We start from the raw sequence: 13,664 nt of genomic DNA on the forward strand, positions 1-13,664 counted from the left end.
ATGGAGCACTGTTCACTGAACTCCTCATCCACTAATGGGGCATGCCCAATGAGTTCACCTCTGGAGGCAAAGCTGTGAGACTTATTATTCTCAAGTCATATAATGGGTTATATATATATATATATATATATATATATATATATATATATATATATATATATATATATATATATATATATATAGGGGCTGTCAATTAATCACACTTAATTTCTGAGATTAACGCATTAATTTTTTTAATGTGCATCAATCGCATTCCTATGTCTTGAGTGTTTCGGCACATCGTGCTTCAATCCCGGCTGCGGCAACATTGTATTAAGCGTCTGAGTGCAGTTATTGTTTAAATAGAAAGTTAGTCAGTGAGTCACGTAAATGGAGCAAAGCACTAAAAATAAATTGAGGTTTTTTTTTTTTTTTTTTAATGGTCTGACGGCCTACTGACAGTAGACAAGTAAGTGTGTTTCTGTACAAAGTGAGTTCCAGTATCACACAGTACATCTGTACTAAACGTACATCTAGTCTTCACTTCTCAACATTAGCAGCTCTTCTGCTACAGACAATAACAATACAACAACAAATTAAACACACAAGTTTCAAAAGAAATTCAGGATTGCGGCAAGCCCATGAATCAAGATAAGTACGATGATGTGTTGGTTTTTTGTTTGTTTGTTTGTTTTTTATGAAAAGAGTAGACTGCATTGCTGTTTTTTTTGTTTTGTTTTGTTTTTTTGATGTAATATGTAAAGCCTATGAATCTTTCTTGTTAGTTTGCAGTTTTTGGATATGATCTAGGGTGGAACGATAATGGCATTTTCAACAATCGATTATTGTCTTTAAATTATCATAATAATCGTGATTTTATAGGCTGAATAAATAAAAAGTCACTGAGTTTAGAAGTTTTTAATTTTCTGGTGGGTGCCCAGAACAAATTTGAGTGTAAAAATGCACTTATTTTAATTTGTATATTAATAAATTATGTAGTTTTCCTATAAAATAATACATATTTTTTTTCTTATTTAAATATTTATGTTAATGCAAGAATGTTTACTTTCATAAAAAAAAGTTCCACCAAATGTATTAATATAACAAAACAAAATTACACAGTTCCATCAAAAAAACCGCCTTTTGGTTTCAAGTCCCACTACTCATATGCAGACAGGCTAAAATAATTTAATCTATTCAATCTGGAACAAAGAAGACTACGCAGCGATCTGATTCAAGCATTCAGAATTCTAAAAGGTATTGACAATGGCGACTCAAGGGACTTTTTTGATCTGAAAAAATAAACAAGGACCAGGGGTCACAAATGAAGATTAGACAAAGGGGCATTCAGAACAGAAAATAGGAGGCACTTTTTTATGCAGAGAATTGTGAGGGTCTGGAACCAACTCCCCAGTAATGTTGTTGAAGTTGACACCCTGGGATCCTTCAAGAAGCTGCTGATGCTGATCAAGCTTGAACCGCACGGTTTATTGTGTTTATTGTATTTGTAATTTCTAAATTATTGCCCCTAAGAAATTTTGGTGACGTTCTCAATGGGTACATTTCCTGGTTAAATAAATAAGTAAATACATAAATACAATTTAAACTATTTTATTTACAGTTAACAATATTATTATTATTATTATTATTATTATTATTATTATTATTATTATTATTATTAACATCTGTAAAAAAAAGAATAATAATTTAAATGTACGTAGTAATTATATCAATTTAATATGCGATTAAAACCGAGATAACTGAGATTTTTTTTTATTGCTATTTTGTTTTTTTTAATCACTTGACAGCCCTTATATATTAACTTGGTTAAGTCGACTGGTGGATAACTCAACATCTTTGCTTAATTTGACAGACAGTCTTGGTCTCGGATTAGACATGCGCTTTGCTCGTAACTTGACACTTATTACTGGTGCCAAAGGGATAAAAACCATAAAAAATATGTATATGTTACACACACACAGTATAGTAGTACCACACAAATTTAAGACGTAATGTAGCAAGTCTGAGGGCCTTCATACTGTATGATTCATTTCCAAGTGAACCAAACCAAGTAGGGGAGGGGTAAATACTCCCAAAGATTGTTTATAATCGACCAAGGCCACCTCTTCTGGTGGCCCCTGCTTTGATATATTTGGTGCAAATTATAATTTCAAGTCTGTTGTTTTGCATGTTCTATACGTGCCTGCAAATTAACCAAAGCAAACTTCACTTTTCATGAAACATGAAAATAAGAGGTATGTGAAAGGGCCCTTAAGCCCCTTTTGATGTTGTAAAACGTTTCAACAATGAATTCAAAGCAAATGTAATATATTTTTTTCTTGTTGTCTTTTAGAAACGTGCAAAAGGCCAAGTGCTATTTAACAAAGTATGTGAGAATATCAATCTGTTGGAGAAGGACTATTTTGGATTGACATACAGAAGTAACAGTGACCAAAAGGTAAGAAATACTATTGGACTTCCCTCTACAAACTATTATTTGACATGCACTGGTAGCACTGGTATTGACCACAACTGATAGACCAACTACTGTTCACTGTATTTTTTGTAGATGGACAAAAGAGTTAAATTAATTGCTACCAAAATGCAATATTTCAAAACGTGCAAATGTCAGACTGGCCATTTGTTCATATTGTGTTCAATTGTAATATGCTATTGAAGTTATCATTATAGAATTGATTTGTGTAATATTAATTATATTTAACTACAGAAATACATTTAAAATATTGTACATATTAAAACTAAACAGGGACATGGAAATACAATCTAGGCCCACAGAATGTTTAAAATAGATAGTTATTTTGATACTGTTAAGCAGTTAACAGGAATTAGTGGTATTTGAACAGTTGAAACAGGAAACAGGTTTACAAATACAAAGCGTTGCTATGTTTTAGCGTTTCAGGTTGCCATGAAGAAAAAAAAAAAGTGAATTTCTACATACGGTTAAAAAGAGGTCGTAATTATTAGATTACTAAATTGTGTGTTTAAAAATGACCCGATCATTAGGAGAATATCTGCCTTTTACACTGCCATTTAAAAAATTACCCCTGTTTATCCAGACTGGAAACATAAAAGAAAAATGCATGAAACATAAAGGAAAATAAATTGCTCCTTCAGCTTTAAAACCACGTTGTGTGTTTCTGTTTCATTCAATAGTTAGTGTGTACATTCTAGATACTTATTTTAGTCAACTGATAGTATTGTTGTGCAGTAGGTCCCCTAAATTTAAGCACAAGATTTGTAAGATTTCTGATAGTAATGGCTTCTAATGAAAGTCAATTTTCATCTTTTAAGGATTACCCAAGTTACAGCACTTAAAACTTTATTACTCAACTTCTTCTCACAAAACCCATGTGATGATCATACAGTACTGTAAATTCTAATTTGTTAGATCTGAACTCAGGAGGCTACTTTAGTTCAACAGACTTGCCTTGTGACTGATTTAATATCATTCCTGATTAAGAGGATGTACTGGAGATATGCTGTACAGTACATTACATCTGTTTTGGCTGGTACTCTTTTTTTTTTTTAGGGAACGGTGAAGTGTCTTAACCCAGCGTTTTTTTAAACATTTTGCGCTTGAGCCCCACCAAATAATAATAAATGATAATCTTTATTTTTATATCGCGGCTTTCATAGTGGACCACCATCACAAAGCGCTTTACAAGATACGAGACTAAATAAAGCATCATGTGGCGATACTACTCAAAAGCTGCTGCACAGACTGCATTGACGAGTCTTAGTTTATTTGTAGACCAGTAAGCGGCACATAACTTCAAAGTACATTTTCAAACATGTTTAGGTATTTTTAAAACCTAAACATGAAGTCCATGCAGAATGTCTGTCACCCTCATGCCCACCATGTGCTTGTTTTAAAGTACCATAGTAATGCTATACATTACATGCTTCTTTTGTTCTTTTCCAGCCACGTTCTGTAAAAGGTAAATTGGCTGCTGAAAATACACTGCCTCACTATATAAAAATGAATTTTATGCAGGGGCTTGGATTATGTTGTCCAAGTGACATTCTCTATATATGGGGGAAAAAAAACAACCCCCCCCAAAAAAAAAAAACATTCCGTAGTTCAATAATATCTGCTTGGTATCACATAGTCTATCAATCCCTTTGCTTCAAAAATGCAGGCGATCATCTGTGTGTACTCCTACACTCAGCTTGCCGTCTACAATAATTTCATTTCCAGTAAAAGATATTTATTTTTAAATGGTATGTAATTCCATATTGCAGTATGCATCCTTTTAAATGCCAATGTTATGTCTGTCCAGAATCAAGGACTATTATATTGTTAAAATCAGTTTGAATGTCACATGCCAAATAGTGCCTGTCAGATTGTTTGTCTTCTTTAAATAAATTATTCAGATTATTTCCTGTTACATTTAAAATTACCATCCAAGCAAACTCACAAATTAAAATATTTCCATTTTGTTTTCTAACCATTTGAACCATGCTACACGACTTAAGCATTTTCTACACCTTTTCACATTTTCATTGTGAGGCTTGTTTCCTGGCAACCCACAACAGACTGGCATTTTGGAATGAAAGAAAAACATCCCTTAGTGCTGAAATTGGGTTTTAAATAGAATTGCTATTTCTGTTAAACAAGGTCACCAATGGCATGCTTATTTGTTCATTTTGTGTTTTCTGGGCTTGGTAATAGTGCACACAGTGTCTGTTGTTCCAACCATTAAGATTAAGATTTGAGATCACAGACACTGTTAAAAGGAATTCCTTTTTCCTCTCCCCATCTCCTCCCTAGTTTTTTTTTGTTTCTCTTTACATTTCTTTGTCTGGCGAATATGAAGAGCTGATTGTGCCCTTGTTTTTGGTATGAATTCACGCTGATGTAGCTTTTACTGCCACAAATCTCTGACTTCACTAAATGCTATTTTCTCTTCATACTTGTTCAGTAATCACAGGCCTCCATTTAAGAGACAGATGTTGTTGTGCTCAGCTGCAGGGCGTGGAAGCTGCATGCCAGCCACCCTTGTGATTTGATAATAAGTATGAAAACCAACAGAGCAGCAATGGTATCATTTGATGTATCTCAGTAGGCCTGGCTGCCTCATTCTCTCAACTGCAAATCATGCATTCTGTAAAGCAGACATATACTGTATTTACTTAACTAGACATGCTGGGGTAACCCATATAATGAGTCCAATACATACATTAACACTGTGTTAATTTTTATACTGTCCAGATTGCTGAAATTCCACTGTTCTTGGACTTGCTCAGAGTCAAACATCCACGAGCTTAGAAACAGTGATAAATGACGATTTAATAACACATGTATCATGGAATAATAAACAGATTCAAACTGAAATATTATTTAAATTCAGAGGGTATTAGTTATTCATTTTAAATGATCATTTGAAAGATATTTTCCAGAACTTAGTTTTGTAAGAATGCTGAAAGTTTAAATCTATTTATGTTTTCTCTCATTTAGAACTGGCTTGACCCTGCAAAGGAAATCAAGCGCCAGATTCGAAGTAAGCATATTCAGTATTACTTTACCATAATTCATTGTACTCTTGCATGTTTTATCTTTTAAACATTTTGAAATACACAGGAGGCTAATATTTACTTTTGGGTTTTATTTAGCACTAACTTAATAACAAACCATTTCTACCATTTGTTTCACAAATAATGAAGTACAAAGATCATGTTTGCATTATGTATAATGCACACCTATTGTATGTCGTTGTGGCCTAGTGCCCGCCCCTGTGCGTATTTGTGTGTTCTGTGTTGCGTGTGGAGTGTTAATGTTGGTGTATAGATATTGCTGCACTGGATATAAATGGGTCTGTGTAGCATGAATGATTTAAAATATCTAGTTGTATTTAGACACAGGGATTGCACAAATTAATTCACGTGCTGGGATTGAAGTGAATAATTAATTAGTAATTGAATCTCAGGACAGCAGTATATATAGATGCACGTTTCACTCACTCGGGGTTGTGTGTTCGATGAGTGGAGAACAGGTGTGGAGAGAGAAGGAGAAACTAAAAAGTGAACAAAAGAAATTAACAACTGCTAAAACGTGCTGGAAGCACCAGCATAGTACTTGTTTTGTTGTTTTGTTTGTCTATTTATTTTGGCCTAATGTGCCGTGTGCTATTTTGTCCTTTCTGGCCTGATGTCACCCCTACAGCCAGCCTGTTTACAATCATGCATACAGTATCTGAGCAGTCTGGGGTTCCACCCACCTCTTGCATAAATCACAACTGTACCCTATGTAAAACAGCATTACATACTATAAAATACTAAATATTATATACTTACTAGAAACTCCTCCTCTCTGCAGTGTCTGTGACGTATTTGGGGCTGATGTGAGTTGTGGGCGTCAAAGTCACGTAACGAAAGCTTTTGGAAGAGATCTCGAAAATGAGGATTTGGAAAATAGCCACCTAAAATATTCAGATAGTATTTCAAAAACAAAAACAAAAAAAATAGAAAAAGAATGTTTACAAAAAAATAAGATTTTGTTTAAAAATTGGAAAAGTTTAAGGTTGATGTAATTTGAAATATAGTCCTTGCATCAAAAGGGACAACATACCATAATTTAGGTTAACCACAGTGTGGCATTTGGAGAGAGCAGCTTTATATGTTATATATATATATATATATATATATATATATATATATATATATATATATATATATATATATATATATATATATATAAATTCAGTTTCAGTGACGAAATCCAACATCTTAAACCCAAGATTACAAGGATTTCTGATATGCCATCTACTGCATCCACAGGGTCAGCTGTATTACATTATGAATTGAAGTTGGCTATGCAGTTTTGCAGGTGCCTCAGAAAATGGGTTACATCACCAGGGTCCCACAGCTGAGTCCAAGTCAGACACGGGGTATGGCAGCAATAGAGGCCAGCCTGGAATCGTGCCCTAGATTTAAAAAAAAAAAATGTCTTGGATGTTTCTAATTATGAGGAATGTAACTGAAATATGTGCCAGACGGGGTGTTCGACATGCATTCTAAATGTTGTTGTCCATAATATTAAACACACATTGTTTTACACACACACACACACACACACACACACATATATATATATATATATATATATATATATATATATATATATATATATATATATATATATATATATGTGTTGTAGTAACACGGAAGGGAGGGGATTAATATCCTCCCGGCAAAAAACATGTGCGTATGCACGTTTTTGTTTAATTATTTGAATGTGCTTATTGTTTAATTATCACCCGCACCTGGGAATTATTGAGAATTAGTGCCAGGTGCAGAGTTTAAAAACAGTGCAGCCAGTTTGTTCGGGACTGTGGTGGAGAGAAGCAGGAAGGTGTGTGCCCTGTTTCTGAGCAGTCACCAGAGGTACTGTATGTTTTTTGTAAGGACGGGGAAACAGCTTAGCTGTCCCGTGTTAGGCAGTGTGTTCTTGTGAAGTTAGTTAGCGCTCCAAAGTGGTGTTAGGTTTTTGTTTTATGTTTGATTTTCGTTTGTGTGTGTATTATTAACAATAGTGCGTCAGTGCTGGAAAAATCCATCTCTGTGTCCTGGGTCTGTGTTTTAAAGGGGCAACGAACGATGAGAGTTGCAAGCTCGGTTACTATATATATATATATATATATATATATGAAATGTAAAACATTCTGTGTTTAATCAACCCAAATTTGCCAAATTGCGGCATCGGTCACGGACCCACATGATGCCGCTGTGGTGTCCTCGGAGGTAGCAGCTCTGCTGCAAAAGTTAGCAATTGGAGGATCTACACCATGCCCAAGCGGGCTGGTGGCCTTGGACCAATTCTCAACATCAAGGAGAGCCAACCTGTATGAGCTGAAAGAGGTTAAAAATGTTGACGATGCAACAGCTGTTGCAGTCAATCAGGCCAGGCAACTGGTTTGCCACAGTTGACCTCAAAGACGCCTATTTCCATATCCCCATAAAACCAGCACACAGGAAGTACCTGCGGTTCGCCTTTCAGGGAACAGCATATAAGTTCAAGGTCTTGCCGGATGGCTGTTCTCAAGCTCCCCATGCCTTTTCGAAGTGCAGGGAAGCTCTATTGGCCCCACTGAGGTATCAGAGTAGTCTGTTATTTGGATGACTTTATATATTTATTTATTTATATAAATATGAATTTATATATATATATACACAGTGGTTTGCAAAAGTATTCACCCCCTACCAATAATGTCACATGTTGTTGAATTACAAAGGATGTGTGCAGTTTTTCAAATTAACTTTTTTATTCAAAGCTGTAGTGGTTAAACTAAACACTGTTATGTGAGGAGGAGTTTAAATGTAATCAAAACTTGCAAAGAAAATGTACAAAATGAAATTTACTGGTTGCATAAGTATTCAGTCCTTTAAGTCAGTACTTGGTAGAAGCACCTTTTGCAGCAATTACTGCTATGAGTCTTTTTGGAGCCTTTGGAAATTTTTACCTATTCTTCACGGGAAAATTGCTCCAGTTCTGGTAAGTTTTTTGGGGATCATCGATGGACTGCAATCTTCAAGTCTTTCCATAAATTTTTGATTGGATTCAAGTCAGGACTTTGACTGGGCCACGCAAGAACTTTAATTCTCTTCTTGTTCAACCACTTCAGTTTGGCTTTGGCTTTGTGCTTCATTGTCCTGCTGAAATGTGAATTTCCTCCAGTTTCAGAGTCTTGGCTGACTCAAACAGATTTTTCTCAAGGATTCGCCTGTACTTTGCACCATCCATTCTCCTCTCTATCCTGACAAGCTTCCCAGTCCCTGCTTAAGAGAAGCTTCCTCATAACATGCTGCTGCCACCACCATGCTTGACAGTTGGGATGGTGTTGACTGGGTGATGTGCAGTGCTGGGATGGTGCCAGACGTAACGCTTGTAACTTAGTCTGCAAAGTGCAATTTTTGTCTCTTCTGACCACAGAACCTTTTTCCACATGTCTGCAGTATCATCTACATGCTTTTTTGCAAACTTCATATTTCCTTTAAGTTGAGGCTTTTTGAGTAATAGCTAATAATAATCAGCACCTTTGAAATTTCCTTGTACTCTTCTCCTGCTGTATGCCTCTCTACCACTTTATCCTTGACTTGTTTTGAAAGCTCCTTGGTCTTCATGGTTGCTTTGTTGGATCACTATGTGAGTTGCAGCTTGAAAACCTTTATATACTGGAGGGAAATTATCTACAAGTTAAGCCACTTTGAGTACACACAGGCTGAAACCATTTCACTAATTTTGTGACCTTTCAAACAAATAATTTGCACCTGAGCTGATTTAGGGCTGCAGTAGCAAAGGAGTTGAATACTTATGCACCTGAGATTAATCTGTTTTTCTCTGTAAATCTTACTTATTTATATCCTATATGCATTTTTTTTACTTTATCAATGTGGAATAGTTTGTGTAGATTCTACATGTAAAGTCTAATTTGAAAGTGTCGTGGAGTACGCTGTAGGTGCAAACAAAATGTGAAGACTTTGAATACTTCTGCAAACCCCAGTCAGTCTCGTTTAACTTGACACCCCACGGGTATTCATTTAGTGTTGACTTATCCAAAGAGCCTTAACCATGGGTTCACGTGAACCATGGCATTAACATGCATAGAAGTAACAGAACTCGCATGTTTACAGTAATACAGTATTTACAAGTTTATTTTTAGTTAACAGTACTGTACAAACATGGTACAAACTTGTGTAGTTCGACTGAAATATGAATTAATAATTTATGAAAACAATCTAACCACAAACTGCACAAACTGTTGACCAAACTTTTAGGTATTGGCTTATACTGCCCAATTTGTTGGCTCAAATAGCAAAAGTTAACACATGTACATTATACAGAATTATCTCGGTAAACAAAAACAATAAACTTACAGTTTCACACAGAAATCAAACATTGTCCATTTGTTTCACATGCAAAAACACATGATGTGAAAGTTCTGCTGAGAAGCTTGTTATCCCGAATAACCTGAGCTTTAAAGCCAATTGAACGAGAATTACTTTTTCACTTCTCACTCATTATGAACTGACACTGTAACCAGCTGCACTTGGTAGTTGCGAATGAATGTATGAATGATCTTTTTCCAGTCAGAGGTGAGTCATGTGAAATGCCAGTGTCGAGTTATGCACTAGTTTTTTCAATAGTTTTTATCCCTTCGGTACCAGTAATATGTGTCGAGTTATGAGTAAAACGTGGTGTCCAATAAAAAAATTCTGAGGCAGGATGCATGTATTTTATATAGAGATAATTCAGGACAAAGATTGTCTGTTGAATACAGCGAAGGTGTCGAGTTATCCACCATTCGAGTTAACCAAGGTTGACTTAAAAAAATCAAATTTATTTATTATTTTATATATATATAGATATATCATATATATAATATATATATATATATATATATATATATATATATATATATAGTTACATGATATGTGTAATGGCAGATTTCCTAATTTCATGACTTTGATAATATTGCAAGTAATTGGTAATGATTAGTCAAGAAGTGATTCTTAGAGAGCTTATCTAAAGTCGTGATGTGTAGCACTGGTTCCTCTGCTGGAGACAGGCCAACAGTAAATGGTCTTCCCTATTCTGTTTGTGGGCACAGAGGCCTTCCAGGTGTTTGTTTTTCTTCTTAAATGTTCTCTGTGTGTCGTAACAAAGTTCCAATTGAAAGCGTTGTTGGCAGAGGGTCACATCACTCTGGTCTGGCTTTTGCTGAAGGCTTGCCAGTTGTCTTCATTGCTGTCGATTGGAAGACAATATGCAAATTGTGTTTTCATTGAATAAAATGCAACCGTTCAGCATGAGTCCATCCTTTTGAGACCCACAAAGTGAGGCTAAAATTGAGGGAGCCTTTGGGGAAACAGCTGTTGAATGGAACTGCATGTTGTAGTGTCTTCATCTGACATCACCAGATTACAGCACATATTTCTGACCTTTGAAAATCAAGGTGAAGAGCCTACAGTTGCAGCTTAAGGGTTCGACAGCACAGCCTTCAAAGAAGACCCCTCACCGCTCTTTGCTAAATTGTATTTGTATGCAACTGTTACATTAAGGGGTATTTTTATGTTGTTTGACCAGCTGATGGAACAACTTTTTGTTATTATTATTTTTTATTTTTTATTATTTAAGAGTTGTTTGGCTGATTTGCAAAACCCATGGAAATATATATTCTCTTATCCATTGGGATCGCATACTAAAGTTGAGCACGTTCACAATTTGTTTGCATTAGTTACACAAATTAACCAGTTTTTCAAAAAATCTCTTTCTAGGTTCTCCTTGGCAGTTTGCCTTCAGTGTAAAATTCTATCCACCTGATCCATCGCAGTTAACTGAAGATATAACTAGGTATGTTTTTTAACTGAAAACGCTGAAATATGAGCAAAAGTAATTAACTTATTTGATGCGTTTTATTAATAGGGAATTATAAGCTAAAAACCTTAGCTGATTTCAAGCTTGCATAGATAACACTATGTAACACAATTTTTGTTCCTGGGTAGTAAGTGTTATTTCCTAATTGCTTATGCCTCAAAAGTATAGAAAATGGCTATTATTCCCCACAAACTTTGCTTTTGTGACCAGGACAATGATATTTTGAAATTTACCTATTTCCAATGAGAAAACGGTCTTTTCGTTCACATAAAGTCAGAAAAAAACACATGAATCCAAATTAACATATATTTATACTAAAGTAATACAAAAATGACTACAAAAGATTTAGAAGTGACTAGTTTTTCGAGAGTTACGATTATACTGTAAATCACTTTCATGAGTCAGCCCTCAAATGTAGTCTCCCATCATGTTCTCGTTATACTGGCCTTGGTAGCGGCGTTCAAAGTCCAGTATATCCTGGTGGAAGTGCTCGCCTTGCTCCTCCGAGTACGCTCCCATGTTCTTCTTGAATTTATCAAGGTGAGCATCAAGGATATAGACTTTGAGGGACATCCTACAGCCCACTGTGCCGTAGTTCTTCACCAGAGTCTCAACCAGCTCCACATAGTTTTCGGCCTTGTGATTGCCCAGGAAGCCCCGAACCACTGTGACAAAGCTGTTCCAAGCCGCTTTCTCCTTACTAGTGAGCTTCTTGGGGAATTCATTGCACTCCAGGATCTTCTTTATCTGTGGCCTGACGAAGACACCGGACCTTTGCCTCAGACAGGTTAGGGAAGAAGTCTTGAAGGTACTTGAAGGCTGCCGACTCCTTATCTAGAGCTCTGACAGATTGGTTCATAAGGCCCAATTTGATGTGCAGTGGTGGCATCAGCCCCTTCCGGGGATCCACCAGTGGCTCCCACTTGACGTTGTTCCTCCCCACAGAGAACTCGGTCCGCTGTGACCAGTCCCGCCTGTGGTAGTGCGCCTTGGTGTCCCTGCTGTCCCAAAGGCAAAGATAGCAGGGAAACTTGGTAAAACCAAGGAATGCCACCATTGCAGCCTCTTGATGCCATCTCAGAAAAATGCAGATATGTATCCACTTAGGCAGCTGGAACTAAACTGAACTGGTGGGCAAGGCCCCTGTATTTATACTACTATTTATAATCCTGGAAAGTTCTAGAAGTTACTCCAAGTTTACTCAGCACTGAATCTATCTGGAATGTTCTGGAAAATAGGTGTCCTGGTCACAAAAGCAAAGTTTGTGAGGAATAGTAGCCATTTTCTATACTTTTGAGGCATAAGCAGTTAGGAAATAACACTTACTACCCAGGAACAAAAAAAAAAAAAAAAAATAATTGTTACATGGTGTAATAGATGCCCATGATCAATTGTAAAACAATACATATTAATAATGTATCCAAAATGTTACACAACATTATTTTTAGGACCTGGTAGCCTGTTTTTTTCATGGTACTAATAAGGTTTAGTAATTGAAGGCTATATCTTTAGAGTAGATTGATGGTTACAGTACATTAAATATGCTGGTTTAATTTTTTTCCTTTATTTCTTCCTTCCAGATATTACCTGTGCCTTCAGCTTCGTCAGGATATTGCTTCGGGCCGCCTCCCCTGCTCGTTCGTGACTCATGCTTTGCTCGGTTCCTATTGCCTGCAAGCTGAGCTGGGAGACTACGATCCCGAAGAGCACAGAGTGGGCTACATCAGCGATTTCCAGTTCGCACCAACACAGACCAAGGAGCTGGAAGAGAAAGTGGTAGAACTGCACAAAACACACAGGTTAGGTTGGCTCCTGTTAAATCTCTGCTGTAGTAGATGCTCATCTGTCCAACCAGATTTTTAAAATGCCTGAAATTACTTTTTAGTACAACCCGCTATAAGTAAGCAGATACACATTTTAGAATTTTATAATTGGAGGGAACAAAATGTTGTTGTATCTTTAGGTGTATTTGACTGGTGTAATATATATATTTTTTTATGTATTATTCTAATAACAAAACTGTGTTGTTGTTGTTTCGTGTAGGGGATTAACTCCAGCTCAGGCTGATGCTCAGTTCTTAGAAAATGCCAAGAAACTTTCCATGTATGGAGTGGATCTACATCATGCCAAGGTAGACGGAGTCAAAATACCATAAAATGTACTTTATTGGAATAGCAAATATTTACAATGTATACTAAATGACAGTACCAATATTAAAGGAACCTATGCTTACTCAGCTACAAATACTGGATTCTTTGTTATCACCATGTAGTTTTTCATAATTAAATTA

General features: G+C 36.0%; 1 protein-coding gene across 9 annotated transcripts in view; it reads left to right on the forward strand.

Annotated features, from left to right (window-relative positions):
• LOC121315805 (protein 4.1-like) overlaps window positions 1–13,664 on the forward strand; it is a 117,023-nt gene that overhangs the window by 63,174 nt on the left and 40,185 nt on the right. For all 9 annotated transcript variants that reach the window (XM_041250238.1, XM_041250242.1, XM_041250244.1 and 6 more), the window contains exons 4-8: window positions 2,333–2,437; window positions 5,459–5,501; window positions 11,275–11,350; window positions 12,955–13,173; window positions 13,418–13,505. In XM_041250238.1, coding sequence (XP_041106172.1) covers window positions 2,333–2,437; window positions 5,459–5,501; window positions 11,275–11,350; window positions 12,955–13,173; window positions 13,418–13,505 — 531 coding nt within the window. The remainder of the gene's footprint in view (window positions 1–2,332; window positions 2,438–5,458; window positions 5,502–11,274; window positions 11,351–12,954; window positions 13,174–13,417; window positions 13,506–13,664) is intronic.

The sequence above is a fragment of the Polyodon spathula genome, chromosome 5 (assembly GCF_017654505.1).
Source record: "Polyodon spathula isolate WHYD16114869_AA chromosome 5, ASM1765450v1, whole genome shotgun sequence".
Classification (NCBI taxonomy): Eukaryota; Metazoa; Chordata; class Actinopteri; order Acipenseriformes; family Polyodontidae; genus Polyodon; species Polyodon spathula.